The sequence below is a fragment of the Triturus cristatus genome, chromosome 4_1 (genome assembly GCF_964204655.1).
Source record: "Triturus cristatus chromosome 4_1, aTriCri1.1, whole genome shotgun sequence".
Taxonomy (NCBI): Eukaryota; Metazoa; Chordata; class Amphibia; order Caudata; family Salamandridae; genus Triturus; species Triturus cristatus.
The window spans coordinates 312,364,985-312,380,729 of record NC_140585.1 but is presented as its reverse complement, the minus strand read 5'-3'; the positions used below and the strand labels follow the sequence as shown (position 1 = coordinate 312,380,729).

General features: G+C 47.8%; 1 protein-coding gene across 2 annotated transcripts in view; it reads left to right on the top strand.

Annotated features, from left to right (window-relative positions):
* ADIPOR2 (adiponectin receptor 2) overlaps positions 1-15,745 on the top strand; it is a 542,630-nt gene that overhangs the window by 89,152 nt on the left and 437,733 nt on the right. The window contains exon 1 of one of the 2 annotated variants that reach the window (XM_085652226.1): positions 12,436-13,038. The exons of the other annotated variant lie outside the window; for it this stretch is intronic. Coding sequence (XP_085508352.1) covers positions 12,949-13,038 — 90 coding nt within the window. The 5' untranslated portion in view covers positions 12,436-12,948. Of the gene's footprint in view, positions 1-12,435; positions 13,039-15,745 lie in introns of those variants that run through there. 2 annotated transcript variants of the gene reach the window in all.

The window sequence follows — 15,745 nt, the reverse complement described above, 5'->3', positions numbered from 1 at the left end:
ATCTTAGGATCACTGTCTCTCGTAACCGGGAGGAGCTCATGAGAGCAAACTATGGACAGGTGTTAGAATGCGTCACTGGTAGAGCAGCAATTATCAAGATGATCATCCTACCTAAACTCCTTTACTTATTCGTCAATATCTCCTTTGCCCCTAGCCATCACTTTTTCTCGGATATTAAGTCCCAATGTATCCGACTTGTATGGGGTGGAAAACAGGCTCGGCTCAAATGGGAAACACTTACGCGATCCTTCTGGGTGGGCGGTTTCTCGATACCGGATATTGAGTTATATTATAGCTGCGCTCAGGCACAATTCGCTACCTACTGGATGAACCCCCCCCCCCCCTTTCATGCCTCATTTGGCGATAGAAGGCGGATAAATGACTCCCACACCCAGCACTGCTTATCTAAGCGCCCCCGGAGTTCCTCGACATCTTGCAGCCACCACAGTCCAGTGCACTGTCAGTGCATGGGGCGATCTGGCCAAGGTTACCCAATACACTCTGCTGTATTCTCCGCTCCTGCCCCTTACTGGACGTCAGGATCTCCCGGTTACACGGGAAGGGGGATGCTGTCAGCTCTGGAGGAAACTCTCCCTTCGCACCTGGGGACAATTGTATGCCAATGGGAAATTCTGTACTAGTGATGAATTCTTTAAAGGAGGGAACCCCACCCCATTAGTCCGTTTCTACTATATAAGACTTCGGCAAAACGTGAAGGCGCTTACACCCGATTTTCCCCACGAACCACCTACGATGCCTGCGTTGCATGTCTTGTTGCAACAGGATACCCCAGCACACATGCTCTCACTCCTATACCGCACTGTACAAGCCAACAGAGAATATGACCTACCTTCAGCCCGAACCAAACGGGAAGACGAACTGGGTCACCCTATCACCGAAAAACAGTGGGCATACTGTTGCAAACTGACAGGGGAGATTTCTGCCAGCAGCAGGCTTAGAATTATACATTACAAATATCTCCATTGTTTATATTGTACGCCGGCACGGATGTACAGGCTCAAAATTAGCGACAATGACCACTGTGCCCGATGCGGCAGGGAAGAGGCCGACTTCAGGCACCTGGCCTGGGACTGCCCTTTAATTCAGCAGATTTGGGCAGAAGTACTTCCTGCGTTAGACCTTATGTCAGGCCTACACATCCCTGCAGACCCCCTTACAGCCCTGTTAGGGTACACAGCACCCATAGCTGCCAAAATGCGTAAGTATACATCATTGGCGCTACTGCTTGCCAAAAGAAGAATTGCTTGCAAGTGGGGTAGGGGTAGAGCGCTGAAATTTAAGGAATGGATCCGAGACCGTACTTATTGTCAAGAGCAATCACACCTGTATACAGATCTTCAACCTCCATCATCCCGCCCAAAAGATATATGGGGCCCTCTGCAGACATACTTACTAGAACATGCTGATAACACGGACATTACCACGGACACCTCCTGAAGAGGGGTAATATCCCTGGATGCACCCACTTAGCTGGGCCGTGCATACTGCCGAATGGGAGGCACTGCCCACAACAATTCACTAATGCACGTTCAATAGGTCACAACATCCTATCAGACTCACTACACCTTGGTGGGGTACGGTGAATCAGTGGAGCCAAGCACAATTTATGATTTAGTTGGTTGACTGTGTTTAGCACTCCGTGTGTACAACGCCAATTCTACTGTTACAGATATAAGTTCCTCCCAACGCGGCCGGCCCGATGGGGTTGTAGGCGGCTTGATGTGTACTCCCCTCACCCCTTGCATTACGTTAACTGCACATCTGCACTGTCGCATAGCCGGCCCCGACGGGGTTGTAGGCCAGATGCTGAATTGTATACTTGTACAAGTATGTGCTAGCCTGAATGATTGAGTGACATTGGTGTATGTTATAAATAAAATTTGGTTGGACCTGAATAAATCACTGATAAATAGTCTAGAAAGCGTGTGTGTCGCTGATGAAGATTTGACACACTATTGTTGATTAGAGGGAATTCAATTAATCCTGTGATGTAATTAACGTGTTTGTCGCTGTTGAAAACCTAGACACACTGTATGTTCAAAACCATAGTGCGCTGTAAACAATCTGTTGATGAATCAAAACATGCACTTAGAACGTGTGCGTCGCTATTACGTCTGCTGACCCACTGAAATGTTATCTTAATGAGGCAAAGTGTTGGAAAGCGTCGCGTCGCTGAACATAAATCGGGCGCGCTGTTACAGAAATGTTCCTTTAATAAAGGCAAGGTGTTGATAAGCGTGCGCGCCGCTGAACACAAATCATGCGCGCTGCTTTAATACTCCAGAAATTTACTGGCTTCTAAGCACAGCGCGAACCACCTGTTGCAACACAAAGTGTGAGTCTCGTTATTACGTTAATGGACGCGCTACTCCTCAAATTTGAATGGAAACATCAAAGCGTGCGCGTCGCTGAAGAACAAATCAATGCGCTGGCAGAATACATAGACTATCAACTGGATACAATGTATCTGATACCGGCAAATGCGTGTAGACTTTAACAAAAGGGAGGTTTGCCGTGATTGGATAAAATGTGCTTGCGCTACCCAGTTACGGCGTTAGACACAAATGTCACTTCGAGGCGATACTGTCCAATTAGGAAGTGCCTCCTGTGGTGCTTATGATGTGGGTAGCGTGCGGGCCAATGGGAGCTCCGTAAAACAAACTTTTTACACGTACCTCTCCGAGTCACACCCTGATGTACGGCAATATCGGGAATCAAACGAGGGCGTCGAAGGTGTCTGGATTCCAGATGGGCGGTAAGTCGTCGCGTCTTGACGAAAATGAATTATAAAATTAAATCCTCAGCATGGGTGTGGGTGGAGTTTATTCCCCAATCGTCGCCAAATGTAGAAGTATCGATCCAAACGAATCCAGGTGGTAGAAAGAAGAAGTTTATTGATGATATAACTCCACCCAGCACACGGAGCATCCCTTCATTAGAAAGCACGAACGGAAATGGGAGAGTTTGGGAGAGGAGTTGGCCTAACGGCTAGGGTGCTCGACCTCGGACCTGGAGGAACTGGGTTCGAGTCTTGGTAACGATGCTAAAACATCCTGTGATTCTGGGCAAATCACTAAATCTGCCCGTGCCTAACAAAAAAAAAAACACAAAAAAAATATGAATGTGTGTCCTCATGTAACTGGTGCTATGTAAAGCATTCTGATCAGTGGTCGAAGTGAGCGGGAAAGGCAGGGCACGGCGTGCCCTTACTTCTTTAATTCTTTAGATTCAGTTCCCCTACTTTTTTATTTTGAACATGCGTCCCTGGACGTAAGAAATATCCAAGGCCTGCAGAGAAGGCCCTGCATTAGTGGCTGTTCGGGGATGGGCAGGGAGCAGGGAAGGAAAAGATCTCCGTCTCTTGCTTCCTGCCAAGACAAGGAAGGTGTCCGCTTCTGTTCAGCCGCTGGCAGCTGCCCCCCCCCCCCCTCTTTCTTACTCTTATTCCCTCTCTGTCTAGCTCCTCCTCACCGAAAACCGTGACTCAAGAAATGGTTCTCACCCTCTCTTTCTTCCTGTCGCTCATTTGTTCCCCTGTGAAATGGATGCAAAAAAGAAAAACACTTTTGCTGGAAATGCCGTTTTGACATTTTTCTATTCCAAAGTGCAGCCACGGAAATAAAAGGTTCAAAGTATGAAAAATCAATAACTAAATAAAGCAAGACGGAGTGTTCTTAAAGTGACCAAATCGGTTTTATTCAAACCCCAAAAACATTAGCGTCACTTTACTGAGTTTGCCAGTGAAGCGCTGTTTTCCCACGGTGGGGAAGTTGGCCAAACCTGGAGGTACTGCAACACCTGGTTGATGGGTGGATTGGAAAACAAAGGGGCATATTATCAAGGACGGCGTTAAAAGTATCGCCGCTTTACGGCAGGAAACTGCCGCTAAAAGCGGCGATAATGGGCTTGATAATATGCCGCAGAGAATTCCAATAGAAGCCCATGTTCTGGTGTGAACATGGGCTTCTATTTGAATTTTCTGCGGCACATTATCAAGCCCATTATCGCCGCTTTAGTGGCAGTTTCCTGTCGCTAAAGCGGCGAAAATTTTAACGCCGTCCTTGATAATATGCCCCATAATGTGTACGGCGGCTTTGTGTTCACGAATGTGGGGGCATATTATCAAGCACAGCGTTGAAATTATCGCTGCTTTAGCGGCAGAAAACTGCAGCTAAAGCGGCGATAATGGGCTTGATAATATGCCATAGAGAATTCCAATAGAAGCCCAGGTTCACACCAGAACCTGGGCTTCTATGGAAATTCTCAAGGGCATATTATCAAGCCCATTATTGCCGCTTTAGCAGCAGTTTTCTGCCGCTAGAGCGGCGATAATCTTAACGCCATTTCATACTGCTTACGTTTTGTAAGCATATAAGCAGTGGACATTGAAATGGGTCCTTTCTGGGCCCTGTAGTTTTCAGGCAGAAGCACTCACTGAGTTCTGAATAGTGAGTGTAAAAGCGTTAAGTTCACCATGTTGTTCCTGCTTACATTTCACATGCTTTAATTAATCTTTCATTCCCTATGAGTGTTTGCTTTTTCCAGGATGATGTTACTTTTTCCTTTAGGCAGCATATTGCTCTTGTCTAGTGCGTAATTTGAATTGAGTCGCATCCAGTTGTCTATAGTAGGTCAAATTGGATTGTAGTTGAAGGCAGTGTGAATTTCTCTCAGTGGGGCAGTATGGTGTTCAGTGAGGGAGAGGATGTAGCACTGGGGGCAGAGCTGCCGAATTTAGAACATGGGGAACCAGGTTCCGCCTTCATGAGCAGTCCCCCAGACCACTCTCCTGAGGGAGCACATTTCCATGCTAGACCTTAGAAGGCCCTGCAAATCCGGAAAAGTCCTGGTGTCTTACACCAGCAGGTGGACCCTAGCAGTGGCAAGTGTGGGTTCACCTTGAAGGCTTGCCCACCACAATCCATACTGAAGTTCACCTCCAGTCTTGCAGGCAGGCCTACGAAGTAGCAGACCCTAGAGCAACAGTGACTGTCACTGATGTCACAGGACCCCTGAGAAGAGCTGGCCCCAGGGCGGTGCGACCGGTGTGACCGCAACGGGTGCTGACTTTGAGTGGGGGCGTTGTATATTATGGTTTTTAAAGCACTTGCTGCCTCCTTCCTGGCCTACAGCAATTTTCGGCAATAATAAAGATGTCATGATAACTCTGGTGAATAAAAGTCCTCCTTGAGCGAGATCAGAGTTTTGTCTTTGTCTTTTGTCATGGAAAGATAGTGCAGAGGGGTTTTTTTGGTTTTTTTTAATTAGTTTATTTCAATTTCAGATTCAAAAAGAACACATACAGATGGTTATGCTGTAGCAATTGATGACACATTAACAGTTCATACACTCGGGGTGGCAGGAGATATCGACCATGAATTAGATGACAATTGTAGACAAACACTTGATAGTAATCAATCAGGTATACAATGTGGCAGTAGAGGATTACAGTACATTAATGACATGAGCAATCAGACATCAGTGATAGTCAACAGGTATGCGGTGAGCAGGCCCCAAATATCACGAGGTTTGGAAGTACTAGGCAATTCCTCAGCATAGATAGCGCAGAGGGTTAATGTGCCTGCTGCTAAGAACATGCACCATGCCCATCACAAAGTGAACATATTGTAAATAGGTCAATGGGTTACTGCTTTTGTCAGTAAGATCCTTTTGCTACTTGCAGTTTGTAAGTTAAAATCCTCACAAAGAACAGTGAGCAATTAACTTTCATCTTAGAGCTGCATACAAACTGCAAGGTATAAACTAGAGCTTTATGTTTTTTTCCCCTAAGCCTTTGATTATCCTGATGTTGCAAAAAGTGTTCATTTGGATAGAAATCAATAATGATTATTAAAGTGACCCCCAATCATGGTATTACGTTTTAAATTCTGAGTTTGTGATTCTCCAGATCAATCACTATTAAACTATACTGCCTACTAATATGGTTGTCATGTGACTCCTACACCTTGTAGTCCTTTGTCTTATGTAACATTTCCCATACAGTGATTTACACACGTAAAATTGATTGTCTCTGTATATTGCTGACGACAGAAAATCCATGGCTCTGAAACAAATGGCTTGTGCTTCCACTTTTAAGCATATTTGGGACATTCTGTGATTAGAAGCATATTCCACTTTGTGAATTTATTTTAATGTCAATAACTCATATTAATCGTTAAATAATCATGTGTATCCATTGGTTGTATTACATAACATAATAAGCTGTAACTGGTCAGTGAAATGCCAAACAAATACTAAAAATGGGGATGTTTTGCAATTCTATTACAGGACCGGAGGCTTCGGATTATGCTTTCTCCTTCTTTACTGTATCAACTCACAGCAGCCAATAAACATACAATTAGTAACACAACTACATTGTCCATGTGACTTTGCGTCAGCCACGCCTCCTTAGCCCTCCATAAGAGCCCTGGTCACTGTTCCAGCCTCCTCTTTCTTTGCTGCTCACAGCATGAGCTAAGTACCCCTTGTTTTCATTATTTTTATGTGAGACGATTTAGTCGCAATATTGCTTCAGCGCGCTGCGCTTTGCCAGGGTCAGCGCTTACTTGTGATGGTAGATGGCGAGGTTTGTCACACGCGATTCAGCGTTGGTGGAGGGGCGCTCTGCGCCGCTAGCAGGGGATCGATGATAATCCTCCCCCGATGTCGATTGCATCGCTAAGAAGCGCGAGCTTCACACACTTGTACCGCGCCGCTGGGCGGCATTAATTCGGACCGTTAAGGCCCAGCGCGCTCAGCGCGGTGTCGAGGGCTTCCCTCATCGCCCGAGGACACGCAGAGCCGGATGGTTACCGGCCGACGTGTGCAGCTCACGCGAAGCCCATTTGGGCTGGTTTTCAGTAGGATTTGGGCTCGCGTTGGGCTGCACACGCCGAGCTCGGCTTCCGGGGGGTTTCGGGAGCGCATTTTCGCTCCGTACTTGTGACGCCTGACTGGCTGAAAGAGAAGTCGCCCTAGGAGTGAGCACACACTCCAGAAAATCGTTAAAATTGGCTCTGACGCCTGAAAAGGCTGCAAGAATATAACTACAGCATCTGCTGAGGGGGCTAGGTACAAGATTGTTTGTGTGCACCTGGGCTGGCCCCCCCCCATTACTCCTCCAGGAATATATCATTATTGGCTCCTCTACCACTGGTGGATTGGTTCAGTTCATCCACCTTGCAAGCATGAATGAGTGGGTACGGTACGAGGAGGATGAGGAGGATGTCTATTATGAGGGACAGCAGGAGACTGTCCTTGAGGACAATATTGTAGAGGCTCTGGACGCGTCGGTCCAATCCTCTGTCAACAGGGCACTGGAGACTACAGTTCCTTCGACTGTACATCAAGCATTGGCGGCTGCTTTAAAACCAATTACCAAGCAGCTGGAGAGTTTTGCTAAACGCCATGGTTTTACCAAAGGGAAGCACGGGGGACGCTCGAGCACAGAGCTGGCAAAAGTGCGCCGCTGGCCACATGCCACGACCCTGGATACTCTTCCTCCACCCGCGGGTGGCGACCACGCGTATTCGGCTGGCGGAAAGGCCAAGAGTAAGCAGAGAGTCTATGCGGACACTGATTCCACCACCACTGCTACTGATACCGATACCAATACCACGGACGAGGAGTCCCCCCCTAAGAAGAGGGCTAAGAAGGTGGTTCCGGCTCCTCCGGAGACGGCGTCCACTACTCCTTTCACTTTCAACCCTAGCGAGATAGTGCACCCGAGGTCTACTGACTGGGCTCCAGCACCGGAGGTGATCGACTACCTACATGAGAATATTCGAAAAGGGTTTGACAAGGAGGTCAGGAATAGACTTCGGTCGGAATGCCCTCGACCGGATCTTCCGGATAAGGTAGCAGAGACACCGGAGATAGACGTAAGCTTGCTCACGTTTTTGAAAAAGTTCGCAAGAGACCCCAAGAAGGGGATAGACAGAGCCTGGCGAGGGTGTCAGGATAAGCTGCTTGACGTCGTGGGTCCCCTCGCGAAGATTCTAGAGATGGCTTTGGTGGCCAAAGAGTCGGCAGCTCCAGTGGATCCGGATATCTTAGCCGGGTGGGCACAGAGAGCAATCTGCTTGCTGGGTAATGCCAACTGTGCCATATCAACAGAAAGGCGCAAGTCCCTGCTCATGCGCATGGACACTAATCTCACTGATTTAGCCGCGGCTGAGCCAGGCCCGCTGGCGGAGGGCAATTTGTTCGGAGACCGTTTCGTGAAGGACGTGTCAAAGTATGTAGGGACTTTCACGTCGCTGGACAAGGCCCAATCGGGGATAAAGAGGGTGTTTACCCAGGGCCTTTTCAATAGGGCCGGACGAGGTAGGGGACGCTCGTCAGGCCGCTTCGCCAACCAAGGTCCCCCAAGAGGTGATTTCGGACGAGGAAGAGGTGACTGGGATTCTACCAGAGGGGGTACCTTCTACCCCACCCGCCGCCGCTTCAACAAGCGCAGATTCCAAAGTGGCGGGAACAGAGCTGGCTTCCACGCACAGAATCCCACAGGTGAGTGTAACAGATTTGTCTCTTCTGCCATTGGGGGGTCGCACTCAGTATTATCTACACAATTGGCGCACTCTGACCCAGGATGCGTGGGTGCTTCAGACGGTTCAGGGATTCCATCTGGAATTTTACGAGCCTCCCTGTCAGGACACATGGCCCAGGCCTCTCCATTTTTCCCAACACGAATGCAATTTTATAGACGAGGAAATAGAGGCCTTGCTGCAAAAGCGCGCAATAGCTTTGTGCGATCACAAACCTCACGGCTTTTGCAGCAACGTGTTTCTGGTCCAGAAAAAGGGAGGTGGATACAGACTAGTCTTGAACTTGAGGGATTTCAACCATTTTCTAGTATACAAACACTTCAAGATGGAAGGGATACACCTTCTGGCAGACCTCTTGAAACCGGGAGATTGGCTGGTCAGGCTGGATCTAAAAGATGCTTACCTGTCCATCCCTATTTTTCCTCCGCACCGCCGTTTCCTACAATTTCAGTGGAAAGGTCGGTGGTTCGAGTATTTGGCCCTTCCTTTCGGGCTTTCCTCGGCTCCCTGGTGCTTCACCAAGGTGATGAAGCCGGTGGTCGCGCATTTGAGAGAGCAGGGGATTCGCATGATCATTTACCTGGACGATATCCTGATCATGGCTCACAGCCCGACTCTAGTTTTGCAGCACTTGCAAATGACAATGTCTTACAGAGTCTAGGATTTGTAATAAATCAGACCAAATCTGCTCTCACCCCGTCCACCAGCACCGAATTCCTGGGGTTTGTGATAGACTCCAAGAAGGCGCAGTTGCACCTTCCCAAAGCAAAACTCAAGGATCTCAGGAAAGAGATAGTAGCCATGTTAGACAGGCGGATGGTGTCCCTCAGGACCATAGCCAGAATAGTGGGCTTATTGGCATCCTCCATACAAGCAATATTTCCGGGACCACTGCATTACAGGGCATTGCAGAGACTAAAAATTCAGCACCTTCAGAAGGGTCTAGCTTATTCGGACCTGGTACCGATCTCTCAGGAGGTTCGAGACGAGATGCAATGGTGGCTGGGGCACGTGGAAGCGTGGAACGGCAGGGCCATCTTCGGCTCCTTACCGGAAATAGTCATCGAGTCCGACGCCAGTCGTTGGGGCTGGGGAGCGCGTTGTGGCGACATTTCCACAGGCGGAAGATGGTCTCCCCAGGAGTTAGAGTTACACATAAATTGTCTGGAGCTCCTAGCGGGCTCCTTTGCAGTTCGGACGCTGTCGCCCAAACAGACAGCTTGCTGCATTCTGTTACGAATGGACAACGTGTCGGCCGTGAGATACATAAACAAGCTGGGGGGATCGAGATCGCCCCTGTTAGTGGAGATTGCCAAGGACTTTTGGCACTACTGCCTGCGTCACCAAATAACAGTAATAGCGGAATATATTCCAGGGCAGTCCAACCTCATAGCGGATTGGAACTCCAGACATCTGAGGGATTACAGCGACTGGAAGCTGATGCCGAGCATGTTTCACTGGCTGCAGAGGCTTTGGGGGCCGTGTCAAACGGACCTGTTTGCCTCCAGGTTGAATCGACAGATTCCCCACTTTTTCAGCTGGAGACCGGATCCAGTGGGGACAGCCACGGACGCGTTCCTCCAGGATTGGTCGGGAGCAGTGAATTATGCCTTCCCGCCGTTCCTCCTCATTCCGAGAGTAACCTCTCATGTTCTCAGGCAGAAAGCGGAGGTGATCTTAGTGACACCACGGTGGAAATCGCAACCATGGTTCCCGATACTGCTGGAAATGAGCTGCGATCTTCCCAGGAGACTCCCTTGGTCGGAGTCTCTCCTCCTGGGACCTCACGGGGAGCAGCATCCTCTGATCACATCGGAGAGGTTGTCGCTGATGGCATGGAGAATTTCCGGCAACAGTGGGAAATGCCGGGAATTTCGGAGGCAGCTTCAGGCTTCATCAGGCAAGCGTGGGCTCCTTCCACCAGGAAGCGATACTCATCAGCCTGGACAAGCTGGATGGGTTGGTGCGTGGAACGGAGTCTGGATCCCGTGGGGACCGGACTATCCGATATTGTGAATTTTCTTTCGGAAAAGGCTGCGAGTGGCCTTGCCTATCGCTCTGTAAATAATTTCCGATCGGCCATTTCGGCGGGGCACGCGCCGGTGGATGGAAAACCGGTGGGCATGCATCCTATGGTATGCAAGCTTCTTAAGGGTATTCGGATGGCAAATCCTCCCAAGCCCAAATACTCGGGCTTATGGGATGTGTCCTTGGTCATTTCTTTGTTCAACAGTTGGCCAGTGAATAGTCAGTTGTCAAGAAAACAGCTTTTCGCAAAATTGGCGATGCTGTTGTGCCTCTCGGCCTGTAGGCGCTCATCGGATGTGCGGGCATTGGATATTACAGGTAGAGTATTTACCCCGGAGGGGGTTTCCTTTACTATCACGGGTCGTACTAAAACACTGTCTAGACACATTGAGTATAATGCTTTTCCGAGTAATGAAAAATTATGTGTGGTCCAATGCCTGAAAACCTATGAGGATTGTACCCGACCTTTGAGGTCTGAGGGTTCTACGCAGCTCTTGCTTGCAATACAAAAACCTTTTAAACCGGTGACTGCTGCAACTATAGCCAGATGGCTGCGTTATGTTATGAAGGAAGCAGGTGTTGATGTTCAAATGTTTGGCGCACATTCTGTGCGAGGTGCAATGGCTTCAAAGTCATTTATGCTGGGTTCTAGTATTCAGGACATTATGCATTGTGCGGATTGGTCTTCAGAGTCAACATTCAAACAGTTTTATTATAAGCCGGTGGGAGATATAACATCTGTGGTATTTAATAAGCGTTAAACTAGCATAATCCGAAGCCTCCGGTCCTGTAATAGAATCAAAAATTAGCTAGCATTCGCGCCAAGAATTTTCAATTCTATTAAGGACACGGAGGCGAGGATTATCCCACCCGGCTATGCACAATATGATTGTTCATGTTTACCCACCCGTTGATGATTATATAAACCTTTGTGGTAAATGGAGTTTACGGGTTGTTCATGTTGGTTTTTCCTAGGTGCAGACAAGAAGTCTGAATGAAGAGGCCTTCACATTGAAGCTTTTTGAAAGGAAGTTGTGTTCCGGTTAATCGTTCAGATCAGACGGAAAGTCTGGAAGCGGATATCTTCACGTTGAAGACTGCGCAGAGGACTTGGGTTCCTGTTAAACTTCCAGGTTGGAAGAGTTTGTGAAAGTTGTGGATTATTAGACTTTACACAGTTCGAGCAAAGAAAGAGGAGGCTGGGACAGTGACCAGGGCTCTTATGGAGGGCTAAGGAGGCGTGGCTGACGCAAAGTCACATGGACAATGTAGTTATGTTACTAATTGTATGTTTATTGGCTGCTGTGAGTTGATACAGTAAAGAAGGAGAAAGCATAATCCTCGCCTCCGTGTCCTTAATAGAATTGAAAATTCTTGGCGCGAATGCTAGCTAATTTTTGATCCTGGTCACACCTCTAACTCCGCCCACTGATCCAATCCTCAGGTTATTCCCGCCTTCTGATTCTCCGCCCACAGTTCCCCTACCTTTTTTCCCCACTTCGACCACTGGTTCTGATACCTGATTGGATTCGGGTCAAGTTCGCGCTATATAAAACTCTGCAAAAAAAAAAAAGTAATGTTCGAGCCTCCATGCGTGAGCCACATATTCAAAGGTAAACCAAGATACATAACAAAGCATCTTTTGATGCGCGAGTACAAATGGAATACAATCAAGACATCGCGCGCTACCCTCGCGATGTATGTGTAACACATTACACTAGAAATACAATAGAGCATTGCGCGACTAGCGCAATGCACATTCACCATTACATGGAATGCCTTGTTTCATATGAGGATATGGTGTAAGGGTCAGAGTTGTCGACTTTGGTACTGGGGAACTAGGTTTGAGTTTCGGCGTCGTCTCAACATCATGTGATTCCTCAGCTCCTAGGTCGGCAGCTCTGGCAGTTAACTGGCGCTCACGTAAAGCGCTCCAATACCTTCCGCGGCGAGTTCCCATCATATGAAACTACAAAAAACTACATTTGGTTATTATACAGCACCACCTAGATCGCCTCATGTGCGAAGCAAGACACCTGAGTGTAGCGGAAGCTGAGGGGCAGCCAACTCTCACCACCTGGGAAGGAGTGGGCACAGCCCCCCTGGAGAAGAGAGTGCACCGTCCTGTAACTGTACGTGCGCGGTACTGAAGAGGCTGCACATCAAACTGCCTTCCCTTGCCTCGAGTCAGCATCACTACAAGACGACAGTGCAACATAATACAAGACGGATAGAGTTAAGCCTTTTGAGTCAACCACAGCACATGATGACACCATACAGTCCGGGTGCCTCTCGTCATCGGCAAGCTCCTCATGCGAGCAGCAGTCCACAGGAAACGACGCGTTGGTGACGCATGCACAGGCCGGGTGGCTCTCGTTGGCGACTCAGCGATAGCGGTCTCCCAGGTGCCTGTGCCGCGGATGCCGCTCACTGGAAGGGACAGGTAAGAGTTGGGGGTCCGTCACAGAAGGGAGGCAGCGGGTGCCAGCGGCACCGTTGTCTGGAGGCAGGTTCCTAGCCGTCTCGGCGGGTCCCACCGACCCCTGACAGGCAACATGAGTCCGCGGTACCGTTCTCCCACCCACCCTACTGCAGGCCCCGTCAGACAGCGGTTAGGTGTTTGCCGAAGTGTTCGCACCTGCTGGACTTATAGGGGCAGTTACCTACTCAGGGCTGCACAGGTGTGAGACTGCCGCCGGCATCCCTGCTGGCTGCGCCGGCCCCATAACCCACACGCTGCCAGTGACACGTCAGTATGTGTTTTGGGTGCTTTACCAGTGTATACACGCGTTACTATTCAGAGCACGCTACATACCTCACCCTCCTCGTTATCAGCAATCTACACGGATGTGCCAGATTAAAGGAACAGTTTCAATGAAACGTGCGTGAGACTAGTCAGTCCCCCTGTGATGGATGTGTTAGTCTCACGCTGGATGTGTGACCCAGACCCTAGAGGTTACTAGGTTGGGTCACGAACTGCCTCGTGTGAATATACCAGTGTCCGGGAAGGGCATGCTCGTTTAAGTGGACCATGTGGCCAGCGGATGTACTCTCAATGATGGGGGCTTGGAGATTTATATGTGAGAGGGATGGAGCAATGACTACCCTACCAGAGGTGTACTTGGCTGTGGAGGGTTAACTCCCAGGTGTCTGCTCTGCTGATGTTTTTCATTTCTGGGATAGCGCTGGTAACTTCAGCTCATGACCTTGCATTAACTTTAATATTTGGTCAGTATGGCTTGCATTGTTATATTGGTACTTGTCTGTAGTGCTTGGTCTCGTGAACGTTTGTACCTGTCTTAAAGGCTCTATCATTCTATGGCCTTCGAGATTCCAATTGTCAGTTACTGGCAGTTGGAGACTGAATGGCGTGGAGGTGGCTGCTGCTGGGAGTGCTGTTTGACTGGTTGGTGTGGGGCAATTGCCTTCTCTGATGATGCAATCAAACAAAGCAACCAAGTTGAGCAACCTGTTTTAGTTCCGAAAAGTAAGCTTAAAAACCAGTTTTAGCTTATACGAGGGGCAGCCTTTACTGTCATCTCGGGAAGATATAGTGCTGCTGTGGTAAAGCAGAGGACAGTCTAGAATTGCAAAAGCAGTGTGTATGCGATCTTTGTTGTTGCTCAGAGCAAACGAAACATTTTTCAAGGTTGAACAACAGGATGACTTTTAAACATACTCTTAGTTTATTGTTTTATTAGATGGATAGCATAAAAAGAAAAGCATAACAATTACATTCAGGCTCGCATAGTTACAACCAAAACAGCAATACTTGATTTCTTTCATCACAAAAGTATGAGAAAATATTGAATGGGAAAACACAGGGGTAGCAGTAGACTGGCCTGGGACAAAAATTCAGGTTGTTCTAGAACAAATTATCAGGTTGGCCAGCAAATACCTTTTGCCCTGAGAAGTCGTGATCTACTGCAAAACCTTGTAGATTTCAGCATATTCCGCGGAGTGACCTGCAATGGTGACGGAAAGATGCACCTCACCCTTTTTTTCTGAACATGGGAGTCGCTTGAATGGTAAAAACAACCCAGGGATAACTGAGCCTGCATGTCTGTACTCTCAAGCTGAGCGGACAACTGAGCATGCACTAAACACCTCTGAATATTTAAGAATTTTGCAAAGGTGGGATCAAGCGGCCAATATGTCAAAGGGGGAGGTTAATCGAGTCATGGGGATGGTATATGGGGTGAGGGGCGAAGCATGGTTCGGGGCAGTTGTAAGTTTTTTTGTGCAGGACACTGACTTCTAAGTGAAGTTGCGGTCATTGATGTGCTAATTTAATATGTTTAATGTTGTTCTATGTAAAATCAAATCAAAAGATTAAAAAAAAATAGGGGTCACTTGACTCCAACAGTAGGTGAGAAGGATGGTTGATTGGTAGATGGTCTCCTTGGACCCGGCTTTCCACTATCCTTACTCATTACGGTCATCGACATCCTTTCCTTCTGATGGTACTGAGTTGAGAATTCAAAGAGTTTAGACTTCTTTCTTTAGGAGTACACATAATATGCTTTAAGTGGAGCTGGGAGTCATCTGTAATTCACGCACACTTTTCTCAGATGAAACAGTCAATTTTTTAAATTCCTCGAGAGGAGAGGAGGAGATTAACAGGCAAGCGGAAAGAGATGCAAGTGAAAATATGACCTGCATAATGAATAACCCAATAATTCAAGGCAGCGCCAAGAACATCAGTGACCTATTAAAGTAGGTTTTGGAAGGTTCCCAAAACAAACCCTGGGGTTTAACTAAAATACAGCACTACCTGCTCCTTTTCTAAAATTAACATTCTTGGAGCTCGAGCAAAGGGAAAATCATAGCACGCACTTAAGAAGACTATCAAAATCAAATACCGTATCTTGGATGTTAATAATGTAGCAGTCCTGGCCAACTTCCAGTGTCCAAGTCCCAAAAAACATTATTCTCTACATTTCTGTAGCATAAAAGCACGAACAAATAAAACAACAGATACATTCATCAATGTTTCAAGATAATGTGTGAGCCCAATCCACCCCTATAAAGTTAAAAGGGCCACAAAACAGAACATTGATTACAATAAAACCGTAAAAAGCGATACATTAAAAACAACCCAATATACAGTAGATCCTATATCCCCCAATAAATATTGCACATTTCCATAT